This window comes from Pogona vitticeps, chromosome 8 (genome assembly GCF_051106095.1).
Source record: "Pogona vitticeps strain Pit_001003342236 chromosome 8, PviZW2.1, whole genome shotgun sequence".
In the NCBI taxonomy this organism is placed as follows: domain Eukaryota; kingdom Metazoa; phylum Chordata; class Lepidosauria; order Squamata; family Agamidae; genus Pogona; species Pogona vitticeps.
Window position 1 is genome coordinate 16,380,992 of NC_135790.1, and position 27,060 is coordinate 16,408,051.

Here is a 27,060-nt window from a genome sequence, read left to right on the forward strand (position 1 = left end):
TCCTCTTCAGTCAATGGCCGCACTGAATCCTGGAGCTGAATCCTAAACTGTGGGAGGATGCTGGACGGAGGATGTCAAAAACATTTGGAAGACAGCAGGCTGTCCTATGTTTTATAGCAGCAACCTACAAACCTATTAAATCATTCGGGCAAGGAGGCTTAGCAGCCAGACAGCCATGTCTAGTAACTATGCTGGTTGGGGGGGCGGAATTCTGCTAGTTGTGGTAGCCCCACCCCTACGTCCCAAGGAATTTCTCCAACTTTGGCCAAGCTGAGACTTAAAGCCACAGAGGCAAGCCATGCCCATTTTGCTTTGGGCAACTGGCAATTCCACAATGCCCCCAAAGCATATGATACTAGATCCGTACTGTTCCCATCTACTTTTATACAGAATCATCACTGCGTTACAGTGCAGCACTGTCGCCAGTCAGCCATGAAAATCCATTTACACAGCACTTCTGACTGCCTGTAGATCAGGCCCCTACATCCCCCATTGCAATTACCCGAGCAATAATCCTTTGACGAGATCTTTATGGATAGACAAGGAGAACTGTGGATTTGACTAAGGCAACACAATGACTCAGTGGCAGAGGGGAATTTAAACTAAGAAATTAACCCCAAGAAGGAAGCTGCCCCTGCTTGAATTCTCCCCTTGCTCCATGCATTTTAGGACAGAAGGCTCACTTGCTGTCATCTCTATTCATCCCTGACTGAGATCTAAGTCAAGACTACCTATCGTCTTCTGTATTCATTGACAGAATGGGTGATTTTCAAGGAGATGGGCTGAGGGACAATCCTGGATAGTTCCAGGTGGAAAGCCTGGCTAACAACAAGGCCAGTGGAGGTGATGGCATTCCAGTGGAACTATTTAAAATCTTAAAATATGACACTGTTCAGGTGCTACACTCAATATGCCAGCAAGTTTGGAAAACTCAGCAGTGGCCAGAAGATTGGAAAAGATCAGTCTACATCCCAATCCCAAAGAAAGGCAGTGCCAAAGAATGCTCCAACTACCGTACAATTGCACTCAGTTCACACACTAGCAAGGTTATGCTCAAAATCCTCCAAGGTAGGCTTCAGCAGTATGTGGACCGAGAACTCCCAGAAGTACAAGCTGGATTTCGAAGGGGCAGAGGAACTAGAGACCAAATTGCTAACATGCACTGGATCATGGAGAAAGCCAGAGAGTTCCAGAAAAACATCTACTTCTGCTTCATTGACTACGCAAAAGCTTCTGATTGTGTGGACCACAACAAACTGTGGCAAGTCCTTAAAAAAATGGGAGTGCCTGACCACCTTATCTTTTTCTCCTGAGAAATCTATATGCGGGACAGGAAGCAACAGTTAGAACTGGATATGGAACAACTGTATGGTTCAAAATTGGGAAAGGAGTACGACAAGGCTGTGTATTGTACCCCTGCTTATTTAACTTATATGAAGAATACAGTGGTGCCCCGCTTGACGATGATAATCCGTTCCATTAAAATCGCTGTTAAGCGAAATCGTCGTCAAGCAAAAATAAAAAACCCATTGAAATGAATTAAAAACTGGTTAATGTGTTCTAATTGGCGAAATACTTCATCGTCCAGCGAAGATCCACCATAGGGGAAGCCATTTTCGATCGCTGTCTTCCGGAAATAGGTCCAGAAAACAGCAGGATGCCATTTTGAAAACCCAACGATCAGTTGTAAAGATCATTGTGAAGCAAAAAATCGGTTCCCGAAGTAGGGAACTGATCGTCATAAAGTGGATTTCCCCCATTGAATCATCGTTTTGTGATCGCAATAGCGATCGCAAAAACATCGTCAAGCAATTTCGACGTCACGTGGGGTCGTCATGAAGCAGGGCACCACTGTACATCACGCAAAAGGCAGGACTGGAAGAATCCCAAGCCGGAATTAAGATTGCCGGAAGAAATCTCAACAGCCTACGATATGCAGATGATACCACTCTGATGGCAGAAAGTGAGGAGGAATTAAAGAACCTCTTAATGAGAGTGAGAGGTGAACACAAAAATGGTCTGAAGCTCAACATCAAAAAACCTATGATCATGGCCATTGGTCCCATCACCTCCTGGAAAATAGAAGGGGAAGATATGGAAGCGGTGACAGATTTTATCTTCTTTGGCTCCATGATCACTGCAGAGGGTGACAGAAGCCACAAAATTAAAAGATGCCTGCTTCATCGGAGGAAAGCGATGACAAACCTAGACAGCATCTTCAAAAGCAGAGACATCACCTTGCAGACAAAGGTCCGCATAATCAAAGCTATGGTTTGTCCAGTAGCGATGTATGGAAGTGAGAGCTGGACCATAAAGAAGACTGACCACCGAAGAATTGATGCTTTTGAATTGTGTTGCTGGAGGAGACCCCTGAGAGTCCCCTGGACTGCAAGAAGAACAAACCTACCCATTTTGAAGGAAATCAACCCTCAGTGCTCACTGGAAGGACAGATCCTGAAGCTGAGGCTCCAATACTTTGGCCATCTCATGAGAAGAGAAGACCCTGATGTTAGGAAAGTGTGAAGGCAAGAGGAGAAGGGGATGACAGAGGACAAGACGGTTGGACAGTGTCCCCGAAGCTTCCAACATGACTTTGACCAAACTCCGGGAGGCAGTGGAAGACAGGAGGGCCTGGTGTGCTCTGGTCCATGGGGTCACGAAGAGTTGGACACAACTTAACGACTTAATAACAACAATCACCCTACATAAGCCATAAACATCTGTATAACGTTTCATTGCAATAAAACACCAGATAGGAGAGGGGAACCAAGGCACTGGGAATGTGCATACAAGATTGCACATGGGGAGGGGGGTGCTGTCACTGCTGCTATCCCGTCCAACAGGGTTGTCTCCATTTGCCCAATGGTAGGGCTTGCGCTATCCGAATAATGCCTTTTACCAAACAACACAGACTAGATGCGAGGAATTGGTGTGCCCCCCAGATGTCACTGGACTTGTCTCTCGCCATCTCTGAGCTTCGGCTATGCAGGCTTGGGCTAACGGGAGGTGGGGCCAACAATTTGTGAAGAGATGCAAGTTCTCACACTTAGCATAGAGTTGTTCTTGCTGCAGACAGTTATGCTACTAGTCCACTTAGCTTACCAAGAATCCAAAACCTTGGCAGTCTTCAAATGATAGCTCCTGTCCCAAGAAAAACCTAGCCAGCCTGCAAGCCAGCACTTTCGTTCTGTACGAAGCTCTCTATGGCTTTGAGCCAGAACTGATGTCTTTAGAAAATGTTTCCAGAGCCTCCATAATTCCTTATCTCCAATCTTCCATTAGCAATCAGAGATAAGAGCTGAAGATGCTCTGTGGATTGAATGGAGAGCGTTCAGGCAGAAGGTCCACCCCCCCCCATCTATGCACACACATCGCCTCATTTTCCGCACACGGATATTAACAAACTGCTACACTTGCTGATCTCCCAACAGGCAGGCAGCTAATCAGCTGCTGAACTGTTCATTCTCCTGGATCCTGTGGCCAGCACCTGCTCACAGCTGGAAGCAACATCTCACGAAAAAATCAGGCACATCCCTCCCCCCAAATTCCCAACATCATCCTTTTCATTTGGCATTATCCTTCAGCAGCCCCAGCCATTTAGTCTAAAGCAGTCTTCCAACGCTCACTGTACAGAAAATGACAACCTGCTAGCAGTGAGGGCAATCACAGACATCCAGCATAAACCGATTTACCACAATTTAATATAATAAAGTATGCCTAGATCCCCAGTGACATGAGCTAGCTTTGTTCCCTTCTCACAAAAATATAGTAAATTCCCATCAAGGAAATTTGAAGCTTAAAGAAGAATGAAACAAGAGGAAAAAATAATCCATATATAAAATTGCAGGAGTTTCATGGATCTCAGCCTCCTGTTTTCTAACCCAAACAACCTCAAACCCAGCAGCATTCAAGCATTGGTGCCCCCACCCCGGATCTTTGGCTCAAGTGGGTTGTAGCCTACTTTAGTCATCATCCGAAATGGGGTTCAAACCTCGCTCCACGTGTGCCCCTGTTTAAGGCAGAAGAATACCGAAAAGAACAAACAGGGTGGATCCCAAAGTGAATGACTAAAAACCTCAAGCCTTTGCTATCTTCTGGAACCATCCCTACACTATACTCATCACTACCACCACCACCAGCACCACAGTTGAGCACCACACTCTGGGTTGTTAAGATTCTGCTACAAAGGACAGCCAGCCCTCACGTCTCCAGCCGGTGGTCCCTTCCGTTCATCCGCAGCATGTGTCTCCAAGCCTCCTCTAGTGGTAGGATTATGAGAGGATTTTTAACCGGCTCATCAAAAAAGCAGCAGAGGGGTGAAATCGGAGACGCTGCGCCCCTAACCCACAGAGTATGACAATTTGGGTCGAGTGGACCTTGTATCCGTCTTGACCTCCTGAAGGCCCCCAAACCGGGCCGGCCTGTTCCAGATGGGGCTAACCACTGGATGAAGGCCACGCTCTTTGGGAGAGGAAGCAAATCAGGAGCAGATCCAGACAATTGCCGCCTTGCTTCTTTCTGGTCAGACCGGGAGGGAGGGAGGGAGACTTGAGTCTTAGGACTGCTAAGCCCAAGGAAGGGTCGGAGCCTGGAGTCTTCAATTGTCCAGGCCTGGAAAGGTCAATCACCCTCCAGCTGACAGGCTCTCCCCTCTCTCCCCCCCCCCCTTGTGTGCTCTCCTTTTATCACACTCGGGCCCATCTGTTACCTTCCATGAGGGCAGATCAGCAAAAGAGCTTCTGGGTGAGCCTCGAAGTCTCTGCCACACAGACGGGTTGATGGGGGGGGGCGGGCGGTGGGGGGAGAGGCGTCAAAGGGGGGGGACCCATCCTTGGGTGACAGCTGCCCATCAGGACACAGGCACACACACACACACACACACACACACACACACACACACGTCCAAGTCAGGCCTCCTCGGACGTGCGACGCCACCGGGCTAAGGAAAGGCGCTTCGGGAATACGCGCACGTCTGGATCGCGAGGATCCCACCGGCCAGGAAAGGACAACCCGGCCGCATCGCTGCCCTGAGGTGGCGGGGGGGGGGGGGAGAAGCAGCATCCACACGGCACAACAAGCTTTGACGTGTCAGGATTGGGATCTAAGGCAGCCTCGGGCCAAGCTGGCCAAAAGAGGAGCGGGCAGCAAGCAGGGGAGAGGGGTCGAAGAAGAGGGGTCCCGCCACGCAGCGCCCCTCGCCCTCATTCTCTCCTCTGGCCCGAACCTTTCTTTCTGGCAATTTTCGTTAACCCCTTAGACTTCGCATTAAAATTTACGACTGCCACCAGGAATTAATTTAAAAACAAAAATCAAAAGCATCTGCGTAGCCTTCCCCCTCCCCCCCCCCCCGGTTTGGTCCGCTTTGCCACTGAATTCGCGCAGCAGCCTTGGGCGCGTCCCTCGATCCCCGTCCGACCAGCAGCCGCGGCAGCAGCGCCCGTTCCCGAGCGAGCATCCCGAGCGAGCCACGACGCGGTGTCTCCCCCCCCCCGCACGCCCCTAAACTGCGGATCCCTCCCCCCCCGGGGACGCGCCCCACACCTTTCCGCTTTCCTGCACGTTTCGGTCCAGAAAGTGTCCGGCAAGGGAGCCCAACCGGCCCCGGTGATCTGTCCCCCCCCCGCGCACACACACACATACTCGCCGCACGACCAGGGGAAGTTCGCAAAGGGGGGGGGGAGGCGGCGATCGGGAGCGCCCCTTACCTGCAGCGGGTCCCACCAAGGCCGGCCAAAGGCAGAGCACGCTCCGGAGCCAGAGCGCGAGCCTCGGGCGCCGCATGGCTGGGCTGCCTCCGCCGGGAGCTCGGCATCCAGGAGGGGGACCGAGCCGGATCCGTGGCGCGGCGCGTGGAGGGGGCGGGGGGATGAGTGCGGGGAGGGGGCGGCGGGAGGCGGGCCGAGCGGCTCCCGGGACCTGCCCCCCCCAGCCGCGGCTTGGGAGGGAGGGAGGGAGGCGGTCCTCGGGTTCAAGCGAAGGGAGGGCGGGAAGGCGAGGCGGGAGGGCGAGGCGCGATCGCCGGGATGCGCCACGCCGGGGAACTTGCCCCAACTCCCCGCGCCTGCCGGGGCTCCTCCTTCGCTAGGCGGGGGAGCCAGCCAGCCAGCCAGCCAGCCGGGCTGCCTTCCCTCGCTCGCTCGCTCTCTTTCTCTCGGCCCTCCCTCGCTCCCCTCGGGCGGCCGCTTAAAGAGACACCGACCGGCCTTGGCAGGCGAGGAAGAGGCGGGCGCAGGGAGGAGTTGGCGCCCGGCCGGGCCGGGGGCGTGTGGGTGAGTGGGTGGGGGGCAGGAGCCGGGGCTCCACGTGGAAGGCCCGGAGGAAGGGTCCCGCTGGCCGAGGCTGGAGGCGAAGCCGGCAAACTCCCCCCCCCGTCACGTTTCAAGGGGGGGGGCGCGTTGGTAGCAGTCCCTCCCTCTCTCATCCACCGCCGCTCTTCTGAATTTGAGGCGCGCTTGGTTTTTTCCAGACACGTGTCTCGCCGACGGCTTCGTGCGTAGCAAGCCGAACGTGAGAAGGCTCTTGGGACCAGCGAGGCTTTGGGGAAGTCAAGCCCCCTGTAAGTTGCACGGATTCAGATGGACTTCCTCTAGTGGTAGCTCGCTTCAGTCTGAAGCTAAACCGAAACGATTGGCGAGAGCCCCGTCCATACGATCTAAGGGCCCGTGGGCAACGGTGGGGGGGGGGAACCAGGGTCTCCTCCCTGACTTAGGTCTCCTTTGTCTAAAGGTGAGGAAATCAAGAGCAAGAACCTGCCCCTCCCCAAATAACAGTAGCAGCAAAAAGCATTGGGGCTGGCTGGGGGGGCTGTGCCAAGAAGAGGCTGCTGCCCTGGATTGCCCATAATGATCTTCTACCCTGTCTCCCTAGCTTGGAAAAAAAGAGACTTTTTTCAGCTCCAGCATGGCTCCGAGAATTCTAGTTGTAGTCCAAGTCAACAATGTTCCCAGCAGTTGTATAGGGAAGAGGTTGTGCCTTGGAACCAGCAGCCAGAAAGAGATCTGATCTTCTTTAATCATAGAAGGTTGGGGTTGAAAGGGATTTTAGGGGTCACGTAGCCTAACTTTCTGCTCTGGGCCAGATACGGACCTCCCACTACCTTCTAAGGCACTTTGTTCCACTGTTGAACAGTTCTACCCCTAGGAAATTGTTGAACAGTTTTACCCTTAGACAGTAGAAAAGTTCAGCAATAGAAAACTTGAACAGTTCTACCTCTAGGCCAGAGCCCTGGGGCTTTCTGATTATCACAGATTATGACATCTGCCAGCTCCAATTGAGCTGCAGTCCTTATAAGAGCTGAGAGAGAAAATGTATTTTACCAGTACCAGAACAATGTATTATTGGAAGCCACCCCTGTTGTAATGCAAAGTATTTGATGGTGATTTTGTCTTGGATGAGCAATTAAGAGCTGCTGGTTTTGCAAAAGACCTGCTCCTTGTTTCTTGAGATGGATCAATGCGACTGGCTAGGGTTTTTGTTGTTGTTGTTGTTGTCCTCCTGTGGCTTCGTACTGTTTTGATGAACCACCTACCCTGCCAAATTTGCCACTAGAGAGAGGCCCAAATGCTTTTGAGTGCTTACACAGGTGAAATCAGTGCCGTAAGTCTCATTGTTGAAATGCCACAAGAAGCTAGTGTGGGGCATTTGCTCTTGTGTGTTGACTTGGCACCGGACATCAAATGCCATGGCTAATTTCTAACTTGCGGCAGTTCATTGACAAAAGTTATGCCAACTGCATTATGCCAGTAACTGCTGTGATTTTGGCCAGTATTTCAGGAATTCCCCAATCTTGACCCGTATTGATCTCCCTGTGTTTTGAAACTGGGTGTTGCATCTAATTGACTAAACCCAAACAAATTTGATACTGATACATGGATCCTTTGACCATATCCTAACTCTGGTGAGCCTGATGGAGTGGGAAAAGGGCCTTGGAACAGCTAATGAGCTGTTAGCTGTTGAGTGTCATCTGCTAACTTCTGTCACAACTCATTAAGGGCAGGACCAGGGGCCACCCCCTTTGCTACCCTAGTAATTAAAAAGTGCTGACAGCTGCCTCCTCCTCCCCCAGCATGCTTGATATTTGCATATCAATAAACTAGACCTTCCATATGTGTGTGTGTGCGCGCATGCACACACACACACACACGTACGTACATGTGTGTAAAATGTGATGCCAGGGAGTGAAATGTAGGTAAAATGTGACGCCAGGAGATGCAAAAGCTTTCTTTCTTGCATACAAACAAAAAGTGAAACTGCCAGCTTCAAATTTCAAGATGAGCAAAAGAAGCGTTTAAGTTGAAAAGAAGGAAGTAGACCATGTATTTGATACAAAAGGAATATCTTGTATCAGCATTCACTATGAAATCATTCCAAATCACGACTGAAGTAGCACCTTTCTCTGCCCTGGGTTTCAGCTACGTAATTAATAGAAACAAACAGAAAAGGGAGGAGGGGGAAGCAAGGAAAAAGCAAAAGACAGAAATGGTGCAGAGTTTTAGGGCTATTGTTGAACAGTCCCCATTTTCCATGTCAGCTTCACTAATCCTATAAGCATGCATTGAAAGTCTGTCTCCCAAAGTCCACCTTTCAATTTAACGGACTTAATTGTGTGCGAAGAGAAGGGGGCAGTTGCCTAATTGACTACTCCTGTCCCAGAAAGTTCCCAGCATGCGCTTGTAACAATGTGACCTTATCTTCTGTTCAGTGGGACTTCTCCCCGCTCCCCAGATGCACACACAGAGTTAGTTGTTTGCCGAGATGGCTTTGGGAAGGGGACTGCTTTGGTATGTTTCAACAGTTATCAGTTTCTAGATAGATCTCTGCCCCAGCCTCTTGGATCTATAGGATAGCTGAAATCTTGCAGTGGGCAATGGGCCTGCTAAGACTGTGGCCTCATGCAGTGTGCCTTTGTTTGGGGGAGAGATTGTCAGTGGACAAGCTGGAAGCCTAGAGCATTCTGACAATGTGTTGTAGAGTCTTTAGCAAAGGGTAGCCACTTACCCACATATACTTGGCAAGCTTCCCCTCTTTACCCTGTCCCTTCTTCTCCCTGTGTTTACTGTCTTCTCTGGGTTAATCAAGATCCATGGACAAACTTTGCCCTAGAATTTCTTATTCCACCCAAACTCTATTCCCAAGCAGCCTTCCGCACTTTTCCTGGGGCTCTGGCACCCCCCCACCCCCCAATAATACGGAAGGCCACCAGTGCAACTCCCCACCATTACTATTTGCCCAACACTGTAAAATCACTCTTGATATCTCATCTTGGCTGGTGACTCACACGGTGAGGAACAAAGCCAGATCCCAAGTGATCATGCCCGGGGCAGCCCTTGCCCACAGCGCATGCATAAGGAATCTGAAACCATCAGAATGAGAAATCCAGTGTGTCCTGCTTCACCTGAAGCTGAGTAAATCCACCCTCCAATATTATTTTGTCTCCTGAAACTGCATTAAGTTTATTCCCCCCCCCCCAGTCTTTGTCACTAAAAGGGCCTCTAGTGATGTTTTTAGCTCCTCTGCCCCCCTGCTCTGCCCTTTACCTGGTGATCTCCCTGCTTCTTCTTTGGTGAGCCAAATTTTTCTGCTCTTTTTGTCTCCTTTTGCTCTGTCATTTTCATTAAGCATAGCCTTCCAATGCAGCACTCAGAGACTGATGTACTAATCAATCATTTTCTTTCTGTAAACATGTCCGGTCAAAGAAAAGCTCTGGGTTTCCACTGTCAGTGCCCTTGAACTACGTATTTGTCATAATACAGGGGGAATGTTTACCATCTGCAACACTCCTTATTCCCACCTTCTTCACGTGTATTTGTGAGTCTGTGTCGCATTGTATGTGAACAAAGGGATCCAGTCAGGGGTCTGACATGACCTGAAGAGTGGATTCACAACATTCAAGGGCTGGATAACACAGTGGTTTAGGTAGAGCCAGGGACTGGAAGTTTGATTCCCCACTGTGCCTCCTTAGCAAGGGAGGGTCCCTTCCCGCTCTGCGGTTCTAACCTTTTTAAATGACTAGATTCAAAACAGGTCAGCCTCGCCAAACCAACACTAGATTCGGAGTCTTGAAATGTTACCAGAAAGGGTTAAATGCTCCTTGCAGGTGCTTCTTCTTCAATTGTCTAATGGAGGGGACTTTCCCCATCCCCCTTTCCTTCAAAGCTTTTTCTTTTATCAGGATGTTTGAGGAAAGAGAATTTAAAAGAAAACACAAGGCTTTCCCCAACCTGATGATTACACTTGGGCTCAGCCTTCGGTCCGCTGTCTTCAGCTTGCCCGTCTTCCTTCCATCTCACCTCATTCAACTTAAGCCTGCAGCCTGTGCTGCTAAACTGAGGTCAGCAGCACTTGGATAAATACCATCTCTCAAACTAGAGGAAGGTGGGGAGGGTTGCTCTTGATTAATCCTCTTTTAACTAATGCTATCACTTTTTAAACATGTCACCACCTCTCATGTGACCTCTGACCCTTCAGAAGAAAGCCCAGCAGGCGTTGCCCTCCACCCTGCCAAGAGATGCATCCATCTTTCCCCCTACCTTTCGCCAGCAGCATCTAATGCAGACTTAGACGTCTGCCTAGTGATAAATTCTCATCATTCTTTTTTTTTTTCAGTTTCTGAAAATAACTATTTCTCTACCAGCTCTCCCCCATCCGCCTTTTTTCCCCTCCTTTCAAAATGAAGCTTAAGAGTGATGGGAAAGCAGAGAATAGCTGTTGATGAACGGAGGCAAAGATGAAATCTGTTGCAGTGTCGACAGACTTGAATATAAAAAAGGATCTGACAGTCATCCGCTAAAGAAATCAGACAGATTATTTGCCCATTCTTCTTATATCACCATTGGGTCGTAGGCCAAGAGCTGCTTGAGGGATCTATGTGGTTCCTTCTTTTTCCTTTCCACTTTTTCCGTCTGAAAAAAGCACTAAAATAGATCAAGACAGAAATGGCCCTTTTTAATAGCACAAGGGTCCTCTCCGCAGAACCTTTTTTTTTGGCCGAACAATTAAGTATCCAGGAACTGCGGAAACTTGCATAGAATTAATGTTCATCAGTTAAGCCGAGAAAGTGATAAAAATGCAAATCGGTTGCTAAATTAACACGGAGTACCAGCCTTAAGGCACATGGAGGAAAGATTTCAGTGTTAAATCTAGGTGGCCTGGCTTATTCAGAATCTTGTCTGAATGAAAATAAGGGGCTTGTATTCATGAAATGCTAGCTAGGAGGAAAAGGATCCACCTACAACATTTCTTAGGGAAAGGTGAGGGAAGGATCATGTGCACTGATGCTACCAAAACATGGATTCCATGAATGAGTAGCCACTCTTTCCACCAGATGTCAAGTAATTGGCTGTAGGATGAGATAGAGAGCATCACAATCTCTGTACCCCAACTCTACTCAATTTCACACTGAAAAACCCTAACGAATTCCTCCACCCTGTTCTCTATGAATTCATCTAATATTTTTTGAAAGCCACGTAAGCTACAGATCACTATTTATCACTTTTTGTGGCAGATGTTATGATTTAATGTTCTGCTATCTGAAGAAGTCATTTCGTTCACCTGTCTTTATTTATGTCAGTCTTTTTCATGGGATGACACAGAAATTCTAGAGTTCTTCCTTTTCTATCCTTGGGTCACTAGATATTGTTAGACTACAATACCCGCCATCCCCACACAGCATGACTAGTAGCAGTAGTTGCTACTGATTTCAATATCTGAGAGGCTGTGAATCCACAGGATGCAGCCTACTCTTTCAAGGAGCTATCCAAGGTGCTGAAAGTGCTTCCAAAACAGGTTCTCCGCCTTGTATACTCAAGTAAAGTGCAGACCCAAGCCAGGAGTGGATTCACAACACTTCCAGAATGAGAGTCATGAGCTGCTACTAGCTAGTAGTTCAGGATGGTGGGAGACGCATGCTAAAGTTATCTGGGGAGCCAAATTTTGAAAAAGTTGTTCTGGATAACAGATAGGGTGAATGTCTACCTTACAGGATTTTTAAAGACTTAAACCCTAAGATGCACCCACCAAAGACATGCACAAAATGGGGGAGGAGGTTATATTTAGAATTAAGAGTAGAGTGCTTTTTTTGTTTTGCTTTTGTTCTCAGAGCTGCTTTCTCTACTTTTCTGGAAGGTAGGACCCAAAGTCATGGATTCCCATCACAGAAAAGGAGATGCTGACTCAGCATTAACAAGAACCTCCTGATAGTGCGAGCTTTTCAATAGTGGAACAGACTACCTTGGAAGGTTGTAAATTCTCTCAGTCTTTGGAGAACTTTAAACTGAAAGTGGATGGCCATTTCTGAGGAATATTCCTCCATCGGCAGGGAGTTGGATTAGAGCAACATAGGATTTTATCTAGCTTACCCATTCTCTGATTCTGTGATGATTCCAATTTCTTTCACACACACATATACACAAATCCACTTTTGTGTCTTCATTTTAGTGTCCTAATTCAGGTAGGAAAAACATCTTATTTTTGCTGCTGTTGCTAAACAATTGGGACGCAGAATCCTTTGCTTATGAGTTGCAAATGGCACAGAGATCCATCAGAAGATCCCACTCTACTTTCCCCTTACTCCTAGTTCCTGATGATAAAAGAGGGAGAAATACCTCCCCCTGTTGACTTTCTTCATAGTGTGCAAAGTGCACTCTTGACTTAACAATCTGACAGGGCTGCAAAATGTATTTTCAGCAGGAGTAGCCGGAACCATTATGTCTGGAGGCATCCCAAGACCATGAGGACTTTGGTCTCTATCCATTATTAAGACATCCTTCTGGGCACCATAGTACATTATCTCACTGTTCCCAGAAAGCCTGGCATGTCAAAATCACGCTGTTCTATTTCTGAAATGAGGGAGGCAAAAGAAGCTGAACTATCCTATCTCAGACTATTGTTCATCTATTTCAGTAATGCTTGTTTTGAATAATTGTGGTCCCCTAGAATTACAGGCGGAGAGTCACCGCCGTCATCTGCTACCTGATTCTTGACTTGGAAATGCCAGGGATAGAAGCTACCTTGAAAGCAGGTGCTTTCCCCTTGAGCAACATCCTTTCCCTGAGTCACTGTGCTTGTACATTAAGGCCAATGCTGCCTGACTCTGACCAGCAGTGGCTTTCTGAAGCTTCTGGCAAAAGGTCTCTTCCATCGCCACCTACTGGAGCCTTTTTAAATAGCAGATGGGAGATAATATTGGAAACATGGGCTAAAAATATAACCGGAAATATTTAAAAAAAGAGAAGCAGGGAGAAAGACAATGGCGATCCCTTTAAAATACAAATGTGTACTCTACTGGGGATGTGCATTGGCTCCCTACATGGACTGTGCCTGAATAAGGGCACAGAGTTTGGGCTCTGTCTCATCCTGATGCCCTTTGGAAATGTTGCAGACTTCATCCTTGTCTGGGTCCCTATCAATATCTCTGCGTTTCTGGAGAACCTCATTTCTCCAAATGGGCAAATGGGGGAAAAAGCTATGAATCGGGGCAGTGGGTTAAACACCAGCTTTGAATTATATCTGACAGATTTCCCCACCTTTGGATCAGAGAACACACACACACAAACACACACACACACACACACAAACACACAAGAGAAACAGGTGTGATCGTCACAGCAGGAAGCAGGTGTGATCGAGATTAGCCGTTGTCCCACCATCTAAGTAGGAAAAGGAAAACCAAAGCCAAGGTGGGGGAAGAAAACAGACGCTAATATCCTAAAGTGAAGAAGAACGGTGACCCCAAGAACATGAGCACTCATCTTGCATGCACATATGCGCCTGTGTGTGAATGCACATGCATATGCACAACTCAGACACTTCTAGTAGTGTAGCTAAGTTTTGAAAATGAAGGAAGACTGGAGGAATTTGCTATATCAAAAGAAATCCCTCACTTCATACTGCAGATTTGATGATGATGACAAGGGTGATGATGATGACAAAAACAACTGAAAAGTGGCTGCTACTGCCTGCTGATCTCAGTCTTCCTAATACCTTAGTGGTTCAAATATCCAGGAGGGATATTGAGTTTTATTTGGGAGTTCTGATGCCAGTCTCCTTCCCCTTTGGTGGCAGAACTAATACATAGATCTAAAGATCTCCGTTGCTCACATCTCACAATATCCCCTTCCTTATGTAGACTGAACACAAGAGTAATGCTGCCCCCAGTGGACAACCAAGAGCTATTTCCCCCATCCCATGGTCACCCTGGGATCACAGAAATAGCTCTGATTTGGTCTGTATACAAGTGGTGCCCCACATAGTGACGTTAATCCATTCCGGATTAATCGTCGCTATGCAGAAACATCGCTAAACGGATCGAAAAACCTCATAGGAACGCATTAAACTTAGTTTAATGCGTTCCTATGGGGCCCTAAACTCACCGTTCAGCGATGTTCCTCCATAGCTCCGCCATTTTCGCGCCCTCGGTAAGCGAGGGCAGGGCGCGAAAACACTTGCGGTGGCCATTTTGGGCGCGCGGTGGTCATTTTGGAACCGCCGATCAGCTGTTCTGTAAACATTGCAATGCAAAGATCGGTAAGTGAAATGCTTACCGATAATTGCAATGCGAGTTTTTCCCTATCTAAACATCGCAATGCGATCGCTTTTGTGATCGCAATTGTGACATCACTATGCGGATTCGTCGTTAAACGGTGCGCCCATTAAGCGAGGCACCACTGTATCCACATTTGTCTGAAAACTGCTGTGGGACCGACCCTGCTCCCCGTGCTGGTGGGAGTGGGCCTTCCACCTCTCCAGGAGTAAGAGATTCCTGACCCACCATTCACTTATGGACTGGGGTGTTGGTGCCAGCGACACAGGCATGCCTTAGAGGCCACCCATGTGGACATGGAAGATTTAAGGAGGAGAGCAAAGACCAAGGGGAGGACTGTTGGGTGGACACCATTGACTGGGAGGCGTTCAAGACACAAAAGATAGCAGCACTGCTGGAATGTTTGATGGCTGGCTGGGAGACAATCCGTCTCTGGGACCATGACATCAGGCATTGGGAGGAGTTCATCATGATGCCAGAGGAAACAGCCCATGTATGCCAGGATGAGGCAAGATGGCAACAGGTAAAGCGGCTGGAGAACCAACATAGGATGAGATGCTGGTAGAGGAAGCAGTGGGGCAAGCAGCCCTATAGCAATATTCCCATGAACAGTATTTCCAGCGCTAGCCAGCCAGTCCTCCTCCTCCTCTTCCTATCTAATCTCCTTCTGCACCTTTGTTACAAGAGTGAGCCATGTCCATATAGACTTTGGCCATGCCTCCAAGGAGGAATAACACATGTACGGGGCAGCTGCCGCCCACGGTGACTACTGGGGAGTAGCAGGGGAAGGTGCCCAGGCTAGGTTACTCCAGAGACAGTTGAATGCCTGCATTCAACATCCTTGTTGTGCCCCTCTCTGCCATCTCTCCAACATGTAGAGATGGCAGGGCTCACTGCTCCCAGTAAAAGTCTGCTGTGGACTGATCCTGTTGACATAACTGCTTGGGAGTGCAGTTCACTTCCTGGTGCCCATGGAACTGTTAAAGTTTTGTTGTTGAGCCACGTTGGCTTTGTGATTGTTGAGTTGCTCTCATAAAAGAGCCTGCTCCTGCAAATACTCTCCATGGAGAGGGGCATGGGGCCACTCACACACCCCTAGTGGAAAGCATAAGAGGATGGCTTAGTCTTGAACGAACAATTAAGACCTAAGTATTAGCATGAAGAGGACCTGCTCCGGGTGGAGCTGAAAACATCTGGAGCTGGTTTGGTGATGTTGGCCAACACAGCTGCCTGCCTTTTAGGTCTTTTCCCCAGGGGTATGACTGTGCAGACCTCTATAATAAGCACTTGAAAACCAACCACTTCTCCATTGCCACACATCAGCACCTCTTGAGATGGTCAAGCAAAGTGTGCCATTTTTCTTACTTGAAAACGGCTGTGTTTATGACTCATGCTGATGAAAGAGGGATCCCTGGATAAGAGTGGTCATACCTGGAGGGAGGGGGGATGAAGAACCTGCAATATTTGTCCATGCAGAGTATCTATTTTGCCTGCACATGCCTCTGCTTACACACTGTTTCCAACAGCATATTATGAGTGAGCCCCGATAATCTTATGCTCCAAAGTATGGCTGGGCCATCAGCTATGGGAACCTTATTGCACGTCAGAGTAATAACAACCCAGATTTATAAATGTGGCAATTAGAGGATCCCCTCCTCCAGGTGGATTCTCTATACAGTGGTGCCTCGCTAGACGATTGCCTCGCGGGACGAAAAACCCGCAAGACAATTGGTTTTTGCGATCACTATGGTGCCTCGCAAGATGGTTTTTTCTATGACCGTGCTTCGGAAGATTCAATTTTTTTGAGACCAATGACTTTTTTTAGACCGATGCTTCGCAAGACTTTCTTTTTCCTTCTTTCTTTCTTTTTTTGAGACCAATGCATAGGGAACCTTGCAAGACTATTTTTTCACAAGACAACGATTTTCATGGAACGAATTAAAATTGTCTTGCGAGGCACCACTATATAGGTAAAGGTTTCCCTTGACATTTAGTCCAGTCATGCCCAACTCTAGGGCATGGTGCTCATCCCCGTCTTCAAGCTGTAGAGCCAGCATTTGTCCGAAGACAGTTTCCATGGTCAGGTGGCCAGCACAACTAGATGTGGAACGCTGTTACCTTCCCACCGAGGTGGTACCTATTTATCTACTCGCATTTGCATGCTTTCAAACTACTAGGTTGGCAGGAGCCGGGACAAGTGACGGGAGCTCACTCCGTAATGTGTATTCGATCTTACGACTGCTAGTCTTCCAACCTGCAGTACCACCACGTCCCTTGGATTCTCTATATACTGAGCAGAATATAGGCCCGACCTTCATATTCTCTTTTTTTTTAAATCATAGCTTTGAAACTCTTTTGATTCTGTATGTTTGGTTCATTGCAAGCCAATTAAAGACACTTGTGAGAACAAGCACCAAGTGATTTCTAAATTCCTCACTTAGCTGTCGAAGGAGATTTCAGCCTCATCACTTATCATCAGTCAGCAGACTTTGGAACTGATCCCATTTATAATTTCTACTCTGGTTCTGCATGTCCAATGGTCTCACGCCATCTTCATAATCAAAGTGTATCCCTGCCTTAACTCATTCCGTTCAAATTGCACACAATTGTGCTCCTTCTTCCCGCCTGCATCGCCTTGCATAAATCTTAGCCATCAGTTTTTGACATTCTAATTATCGGACTCCAAACAGTTATTCACAGTAGATCATAATCCTATCTCTTAGCTTCACTTCTCTTGATTTCCATTCTCCTTTCTGTACAGAAACGTAAGTCAATTAATACCATTTTCTACATTCATTTCTCTCCCCACCCCCCGGCCCCAGCACTTGCTGCAGGATGATGTCACCACTTGGCTTGTTTGGGATGCCTGGAAATACAGACTGGACTTTTCATTACCTCCTGCACCTTGAGTGAATTCCTTCCTTACATGAACCACAGGGCTCAGATCCATTTTGAGGAATTCTGCCCAGGCTGGAACAAATAAGAGGGTTTTGCTGGCTTCGATGCATCTGGGATCAAATGGTTATCTGAATCGTCCACCAAGGATCATGCTTGGGCACACTAACGTAGTGTTGTGCTACATGTGTGTGGTGGTGTGATCATTCAGGAAGCCCATCCATAATGGCACATTCATTGCGGAAGCTGGCCTTGAACTGTGTGGAGTAGATGTGCATGAAACAAAAATGACTGAATGTGATCTCTTTGCATGTTTTTTGTGCCTACCTAGTGAAGAATTATAGATCTTGAGCCAAAAATGAGCAGATTGATAGAATTATAGATGGGGTGGGACCTTGCTGCTCATCTAGCATTCTAGCGCAACCTGTGGTTTCATGCATGAACCAACGTGTAACCACAGCATCCTTGAGAGCTGTTTGGGTTCTGATTAAATACCTGCAGTGTAGAACAATGTTGGTTCCTAAGTAAGTCTTTTCCATGGTTGAACGGCCATCACCATTAGGAAACTTCTCAAAATGTCTAGTCTAAATCTGTTCCCCTGTAATTTCTACTTACCTGTTGTAGTCCTACCTCTGAAGCAATGGACATCATCTCTGTTCTACCACCAAGGTTCTCCCAGTTCCGTACTGTTGGCCATACTGGGTGGTGCCGATGGGAACTGTGGGCCGGAACATTTGAAGGGCCAAACCTTACTCACCACAAAGCGAGCAATACTAAGGTAGATGGAACAACATTCTACCCAGTGGAAGGTGGCTTACAATGATGCAGTAGTTTGCTTTGAGAAATTTGTGATAGCACGTTAGAGCATGAAATAGTCATTTCCTGGGAATGGAGGGGAACAGCCTATCATAGACGGAAAATAAAGTCCAGCAAGTAAGCATGTGACTTGTAGGCTCATAGCTTTCAGACCTGTCTCCCTAACCCACACCCCCCATCTCTGCCTCTATCAGCTCCCTCTCATGTCAAGCATCCGTTGGACTCTCTCCACAGCAGCTGGCCCTTCAGAACTCAAGATGACAACCCTAATGTTCTGGGGAGGGAAGTGGGGGAGGTAATACATCTCTAATTACAGGAGAGGCATCTAGAGATCTTTCCAGATTCTTCCTTAATTGAGCCATTTTAAAGGGAAACTGTCAACTACGACACACTTTTCATTTGATTGCAATCGTCTTCTGAAAGCCTAGAGATGTAATTCCTCTCCCTGCTGTTTTCATCCAGTTTACATTTGACAGAAGATGATAGTTTTTCCCCCCTGCCTCTCCCTGGGAAGGCTGAGCCAACATTTCTCAGCCTCTGTGTGAGGGCACCGGGATCCAACAACTATGCCAAGAAAAAGCTATTGTGAACTGAGACTCCGAATACCAGCTAGCTGCCTTCCCTTTCTCCCCACCTTTCAGTGTCAGAACACAACCCCCCCCCCACAGCCTCTCTATAGAAGCTAATTTTGGCATGACTTTCTCCTAGAGTGTGATTCAATGGTGATTTCTATCTAAGGAGTTCCATTGACTTCAACAGGATTATGTGAGGGTAAATAACTTACTGGGTTTTCCTCCCAAGCTTCTCTGGATAACAAAAGGTGGTGATGTGTAATAGGGAGATAGATATGAAGATAGGTGATGGGGCTGGTGATGAAGGAGATAACAAGTGCTATTAATCCATTATGCTGACAAGCTACCAGGGGACTCAGGCCTGGTGTCAGCAGTAAAGGATTGAAGGATGTAAAAAGTGCCCCCGAAGGTCACAGAGAGATTCTTTCTCCATTTCTGTGTCCTGCTAAGAATGTAAAGCCATACTCTTCCTGTTTGGTGTTTCTTCCTGAAAAGACTTACAGGGCTGGAGACATCCCATTGACTTCTGTGGCTCTGATCCAGAACAAGTAGTCAGAAGATCACTGCCAAACGAAAGGAGAAACTGCAGTGCCTTTCTCCACTGGAAAGAAGGTTTTCTCTGGCAATGCCAAGCATCAAGTTTGCCCAATGACATCCTTGGGTAGATTATCAGACCCTGCGTGCATGCATTATAATTACACTCGGAAGACACAAACAAAGTCAAATCAAGTTTTGCACAATTAAAATCCATGGTCATCCAGTTTCCAATTCATATGGTTACCCCCTAAAGCAACACAACTCTTTCCAACAAAACAGAAAAAAAATACTGTGTGGTCTTGGGCAGCATCCAAGAACAGTGCTGATATATTAAGATGCAAGATGCAATTTACAGTGATTAATTTGCCGGGATCAATATAACGGAACTGTTAAAATGCTACAATTTCCCACTATCCAACTTTCAACACCATTATCTAGTAAAAACTTTTGAGCACGAGGGAAAGGAGCTAAAAGTAAATATCCAGTGATTTCCCCCCTCTTTCAAGGAGATACACTAAAAATGCTAGTAATTCAGTTGTTCTTTAAATAAAACTAAGAGAAAAGTAATAGCCTGGACTTGATTGTTGGTAAACCATGATCTGTGGGTTGTTGTTTAGTCATTTAGTTGTGTCCGACTCTTCGTGACCCCATGGACCAGAGCACGGCACACCCTTCTGCCTTCCACTCCCTCCCGGAGTTTGGTCAAATTCATGCTGGAGGCTTCGATGACACTGTCCAACCATCTCATCCTCTATTGTCCCCTCCTCCTCTTGCCTTCACACTTTCCTAACATCAGGGTATTTTCCAGGGAGTAGGTATAAGCTATCAAGGATTCAACACATGTTCTTTCAACACACTTAACCAGGTTAGGTGGCAGCATCACTGGTACTTCAGTCATAGGGAGAGGAGGAAAAGGGGGGTTGCTCTCTCCCACCTGTGGCATAGTGGGAATGTACCCACAAGCAGAAGCCCAGTGGCATTTAGAAGTAGAGTCTTAGCCACTGCAGTACAGCACGGTAACAGGAACATAGGCTGGTCCTTACTGCTGAATCTGTCCGTTTGTCGATCTGTCTTAGAGATGGGGTTATTCATATTTGTATATGAATATCCCCCCACAGATGGAAATAACTCACCATTCCGCCTCTCGTGTGCACTCAATGGAGCCTTCCTATTGCACCGCAATGGATTAGCCACTCCTGGCAAGAGGCAGGATGACAAGCATCTCTAGCAGGTCGCAGAGAACGGGGCAATAGGAAGGCTCTGTTGACCGTGCATGGGGCCGGACCCTCTTTATTTCTACCTGTGGGGGGATATTCCTATACGAATACCCCCATCTCTATTCTTAATATGTTGAACACTGACTGGCAAACACTGACTCCCAAGATATCAAGCATAGCTCTTCCCTACCCCTACCTGGAGATATCTAGTGTTTTTCTAGCAGTCTCCTCCTCATGTACTAAGCAGGCCAGATCCTGCTTAGTACCAGTATCAGACGATGAGCACGTACAGAGGGATATGCTGGTAACATGCACTCAGATTGACTTCTGAAAGCAAGCTTCTGATTTTAGCCAAACCAACACGAGGGAGGAATGGCTGGGAAGTATTTATTCTCTCTCTCTCTCTCTCTCTTTTAAACGCACACACACGTGCACGTGCACACGCACACACACGCACACACACACACGCACACACACACACACACACACACACACACACACCCTAGTCATTCAACTTCAACTGCCTGAATGGCATTTCAAGACCATTCTCCATCTCTTTTTTTCCACATCCCTCCCCTCTCTGATACACAAAATAAAGGTTCTCGCAAGTTGTGCTCTCTAACAGGAACAATGGCCAGCATCATTGGCTACTTACCATTTGTATTTTATTTTATTAGATTTATAAACCCCCCCCCCATCTAGACAGATAGTCTACTCTGGGCACCATAACAAAGTTTAAAAACAATAAAACCAATAACATACGAAAATCCAAGATGTAAAAATATGGATATTACAATACAGCAGGAGGGAAAGCCTGCCTAAATAGCCATGTCTTTAGTTTACTTCCAAAGACACCCAGAGAGGGATCCAGCCGGATCTCTAGGGGCAAGTTGTTCCAGAGGCGAGGGGCCACTGTCGAGAAGGCCCGGTTCCTCGTTTTTTTTCCTTTCGGGCCTCTCTCGGCGTTAGGCCCCTCAATCGCCTGGCCTGGCTAGAACGAGTGTCTCTGATAGAACTGGGTGGGAGAAGGCGCTCTGCTAGATATCAAGGTCCTAACCTATAGGTTACCATAAACTACAGGCCAGGTATGGGCTCAATATTGAGTGGTCTGCTTATGCTACCCATTCTCCTGGCCATCAATACCTTTTTGTCTACCTTCTTTCCATAGACTTGCCCAGGTCCACAGCATCTGTTGCATTTCATAGATCCATAGATTCATAAAATCACAGAATAATGGAGTTGGAGAATAATGTTCTGTTATTTTTAATGTATTCTTATACTGCTTTTGCCTTGGGATGTGGTGGGGCTGCGGGCTAAACCGCAGAAGCCTCTGTGTGCTGCAGGGTCAGAGGACCAAGCAGTCGTAAGATCGAATCCACGTGACGGAGTGAGCTCCCGTCGCTTTGTCCCAGCTCCTCGCCAACCTAGCAGTTCGAAAGCATGTAAATGCGAGTACATAAATAGGTGCCACCTTGGTGGAAAGGTAAACAGCGTTCCGGGTCTAAGTCGCGATGGCCACGTGACAACAGAAACTGTCTTCGGACAAACGCTGGCTCTATGACTTGGAAACGGGGATGAGCACCGCCCCCTAGAGTCGGACACGACTGACTGAAATGTCAAGGGGAACCTTTACCTTTACCTTATACTGCTTTTACATGCAAGTTTCTAATATGATATTAGTTTACTTCTTTTTAAATGGTGCAATAATTTATTGCTTATTCTTTAATATATTTTATTTTAAAATAGTAAGCCAGATCTTTTTTTAGAAGAAAGGGGGCATATAGACAAAGAAACAAATAATTAATCCTGCTCCTTGAGATCTCACAGCCAAAACGTAGGACACAGAAGCTGGGCAAACAAGGGTTAGGAGAGAATTTTCCCCCATCCCCTCAGGCTTTGGACTACTGGTATCAGGTTTTAGGTTATAAGGAGCTTCATGAGTTGAAAAGCTAGCGCTCCCCTCCCTGCTTTGCTCCTAATGGCATCATGGACCTAACATCAGTTTGCCAAAAAGCCATAAACAAGGAGATGGGAAGGAAGAGACAGATGAAGGATGCATTCACATGGTCCTGTGATGCTATCTGGAACAACAGATCTACAAACCCATTTCTACTGAGCTAAAGAATCTTGGCGCTCACCTGGAGATCTGGCAAAACATTGTAATTCCCTCTTGTACCAGACTTAAGTCGTACCAGTGACTTGATTCAGGTTTTTTTTCCAATGACTCAGACACAACTTGCAACTCAGAACCCTCCCTCCTTCTCTTCCTTCCTTCTCTTCCTTCCTTCTCTTCCTTCCTTCTCTTCCTTCCTTCCTTCCTTCCTTCCTTCCTTCCTTCCTTCCTTCCTTCCTTCCTTCCTTCCTTCTCTTTTCTTTTCTTTTCTTTTCTTTTCTTTTCTTTTCTTTTGAGGGAAAAAGGCTTACCTTTTATAGGGATTCAGAGCTAGGGCTCAGGATTCGGGGCTTGGTACCAGAGACTCCTCCTCGGCTTTGGGACTCAGACTCAAAGACTCGCCAACATTCCTGTGACCTGGTGTTGATGGGAGAGAGCTACGCAGTGCATGGACGGTATCACCAATCCATTCAAAGCCCACTCCATAATCACACACAAACATTCACTCTTAAACAGGATGGCAGCTTTTTCAGGAAAATTCAGTACACTGGGCTGAGTGAGAGAGCAAAAAAGAAAATGGGTATATCTTTTAGGATGCACCAAAGGCTATTTAAACAGCAGTGGGAGTCTTTCTCTTCATCCTTCAGCTCCATAAAATGGCAAGAGGAACTGCTGTAAGAGGATGTATGTGTGTACTATGTGGTGGCCTCTAGTTGTTCTCCCCTTAGCATCTCAGTGGTTTGGAGTGCCTAGGGGAGATCTTGGGCTTCATTGGCAAAGTGAGAGGTCAACTTCCATTTACCATCTCCTCGGATACCAGCAGCTCACTTTACTGTACTACATTCAACTTCACCTTTCCTCCGTTCAAATTGCTGATTACCTTTCACTCTATGAATGCTGACAGGGAGACAAATAATTTGTTGTGGTGTTCCTCAGCTCTGTGGGGTGAAGAGCAGCTCCTTCCCCTAGCCATAATTGAACAGATACTGAGGATTCAGTCTATTTTTTGTACATTTGTCCAAATATGGCATACATCCCTAGTCTTCCGCATTCCTATTGATTGTACTAGACAGTAATCCTAACACTCAGTAGACTAATGTCTTACATGCATAGTATTGGACTGACCTGTTTAATTGGGAAATGTCTGCTGATTTTCCTCTGTAAGAAGGGAAATGAAAAAGAATGGTAAGAGGCAAGGGCTTCACCTAACCTTGCTAACGACCTGGCATTCACAAATAATGAATCAATGCTACAGATGCTGATGGGATTAGCACAGACATTGTGTGGTTTTCTCCATCCATGTGCAGGTACACGCACACTTTAAAAGAAACTTTTAAAAAATTCTACTTGTTTAGTCTCAGGGACCTCTGAAATCACATTTTTGGTTCACGTGGAAAGCTTTTTCTTTATAGCTGTGCAGCTTAGAAAATTACTTTAGAGAAAAATGAAATCTGAGACAGCATGAAATAACAGGCCACTGATCATTAAGGGTAGAGAAACCCCCTAATTGTTTGAGACCTGCAATAAAAACTGCAAGATCTGGCAACAGTGGCAGTTCAGAAGAGACCCAGGGCAGAAACGTTTGGCAAAAATCTCCACATACTTTTCAGAAATTCCTCAAACAAGTATGTCCGCATGATCGGTTTGTGTCTTTCAATGATTGGCATATATGAGTTAACAAAGGGTTAAGAAATGAAGCATGATCATGGTCAACTGGTAGCAGACAATTGGTAATGCCTTCCATATTGGTGGATTGCCTAAGGACTGGCCATTGAATGGAGGATTAGTTTAAAAATAAAAATTCAACCTCTCCTAGTTCATCACTAGAGGCTTGAATTGAGATAAACCTTCTGCATCACAGTACATATGTTGATCGGTTGATCTGGTGTCAGGCTGCTTGCCACAGCATTTCATGTCCTTCTGATCTTATTCTTGACAGCACCACCTGCTGAAGGGGCTTTGGCTCAGAGATGGAACACACTTTCCATGAAGAAGGACCCAAGTTCAGTCCTGGGCATTTCTAGACTAAGAAGAAATTCTGAAACTACGGAGAGCTGCTGCCAGTCATTGTTGATCGTACCGGGCTAGATGCATCAAAGGTCTGACTTGGCGTAAGGAAGCTTCTTATGTTGTGTACTGACACCTCACATTCTGGATACCAGTCTATACATCCGAAGCTGTTGTACAAGGACGTCCTCACTGTAATAAATTCGGTGATCTTGAAGTGGCCACAGGATTCTTTGTTGTTTGCACCGAAAGTGAGTACGACTAGCGATTCCTTTGAAAATTGTTTCAGGAAAGAGCTTTTTTGGTTCCCCCCTCTGATAGATGCTTTCTTAAAAAAAGGAGATTACAGTCTGAGATGCAGCCTGTCTGCCTCTGAGCCGCATTCCTCGTTAAAACATTTGTTTTTCCAATTTTTGTTTTTAATTTGTCTGCAGGATATCAGACTTTGAGTCTAGTGTTTCCATATCCTTTGTCTAGATGATTGTGAAAGGAGATAGAGAATAAGAATGGCCCCAATTTCCAGCTGAATCCCTAAGGCACTTGAATGACCTGGTCAGCTGTAATCAATTGATCCTTTCCCCCCAAGGTTCTTGGGTGCCATGGAGAATCCTTAACTGTTGTGTTTTACCCAATACAAAAGAGGAGAAGGAAGGGAGAGAGATTGTGCTGAACGATTGCGGGTCAATTAAAAGAAAATAGAGGAGAGACTGCCCTCTGTAGGCACACTGAAGAACACCAAGCACCCAAAGGCCAATGGTTGGGATGAGTTCTACCTCTAAATATCCTCACTGAGTTTCCACAAAGAATGAAATTAGGTGCCCATTTGAGAACCAGAATTATGACATAATAGATGCTGGGCAATCCCACCTCCACATAAATGAGAACCAGCGTGGCAGCGGAGTCAAAATGACAGAGTGGGACTGAGGAGATTCAGGGTTCAGTCCATGCTTGACCATGAAAGTCATCGAGTGGCTTTAAGACCTTTTTCACCCTCTGAAAACCTAACATACCTTACAGGATTGTTGTGATGTTGAAACTGGGCGTGAGTGAGCCGTGGATATTGTTTTCAGATCACTGGAAGAAAAGCAGCAGGCGACCGCAATTAAGGAATACATAACAAAGAGCCGTTCATCCTGAGTTAACAAATGTTTCAATCATTTGAGGAATCAGAATGTTCTTATGATTAAATTAACAAATGCAGGGCCCATTGATTCCAAGCGAAATCAATCTTGAGCTGTGTTAAGGTGTCTACAACTGTAATGTGCTTACAAGATAAATGCTACTCTGCACATGAAATATCCACTCCTCACGGAACTTCACGGAACTGGAAAAGATGGCAAAGCTTCTCTAGGCCAATCCACTGCAGATATAGAGAATCTATTCAGTGTTATGATAACATTCCTAATAGGTGGCCATCTAGTCGTTCCTTCCCTCCTGCCTGATTCAGAAATTGATAACACGTTTCTCTATTATAAAGGTAAAGGTAAAGGTTCCCCTTGACAATTTTTGTCCAGTTGTGTTTGACTCTAGGGGGCGGTGCTCATCCCCGTTTCCAAGCCATAGAGCCAGCGTTTTGTCCGAAGACAATCTTCCGTGGTCACATGGCCAGTGCGACTTAGACACGGAACGCTGTTACCTTCCCACCGAGGTGGTCCCTATTTATCTACTTGCATTTTTAAATGCTTTTGAACCGCTAGGTTGGCGGGAGCTGGGACAAAGCAACGGGAGCTCACTCCGTCATGTGGATTTGATCTTACGACTGCTGGTCTTCTGACCCTGCAGCACAGGCTTCTGCGGTTTATCCCACAGCGCCACCACGTCCCTCTATTATATCAGCCCTCAATGTTGACCCAAGACTTTTTGCTACCTGAAGCACAGCTCACATGATGCTCTACCCCAACTGGGGCCAATACCTTGCTCTGCGTTGATCTCCTATAAAGATGGCAGGGGTCTTGGCAAGTCTCCAGGCCTGAGCTCCAAGTCTGAGCCCATGTTTTTGGTGCCAAAGCCTGAGTCCCAAGACTTGAGTTTGAGTCTCGTGTTGTTTACCCCATCCCCTCGCCCAAGGCTTGAGACCCAGGACTTAGATCTAAAAGTCTGCGCATGCTGATGGGCCAGTTCATGCACAGAGGCAGAGGCTGGCTCTGGGAAGGGAGACTGACCCACTGTGCATGCGCATGTGCCACATACATGTGTGCAGACCTGTTAGCTGGGCAGCCGGTGCACAAGCAGAGGCAGGAGGCAGTTCCTAGAAAGGAAGCCGAGCCTGCTGCCTCTGATGATGACAACAGGAGGCAGCAACTGTGGAGGCAGGTAGGGAGGCCCATAGAGACCTGACAGCATGACTCAAACAAATGGATCTGA

General features: G+C 46.9%; 1 protein-coding gene and 1 long non-coding RNA gene across 4 annotated transcripts in view; one reads left to right on the plus strand and one right to left on the minus strand.

Moving 5' to 3' along the window:
• Positions 1 to 27,060, minus strand: part of ROBO3 (roundabout guidance receptor 3) — a 349,278-nt gene that overhangs the window by 220,924 nt on the left and 101,294 nt on the right. The window contains exon 1 of one of the 3 annotated variants that reach the window (XM_072978839.2): positions 5,706 to 5,938. The exons of the other annotated variants lie outside the window; for them this stretch is intronic. Coding sequence (XP_072834940.2) covers positions 5,706 to 5,781 — 76 coding nt within the window. The 5' untranslated portion in view covers positions 5,782 to 5,938. Of the gene's footprint in view, positions 1 to 5,705; positions 5,939 to 27,060 lie in introns of those variants that run through there. 3 annotated transcript variants of the gene reach the window in all.
• Positions 6,010 to 25,732, plus strand: LOC144584202 (uncharacterized). Its single transcript, XR_013538305.1, has 2 exons — positions 6,010 to 6,556; positions 24,629 to 25,732. It is a non-coding gene; the product is annotated as an uncharacterized LOC144584202 (long non-coding RNA).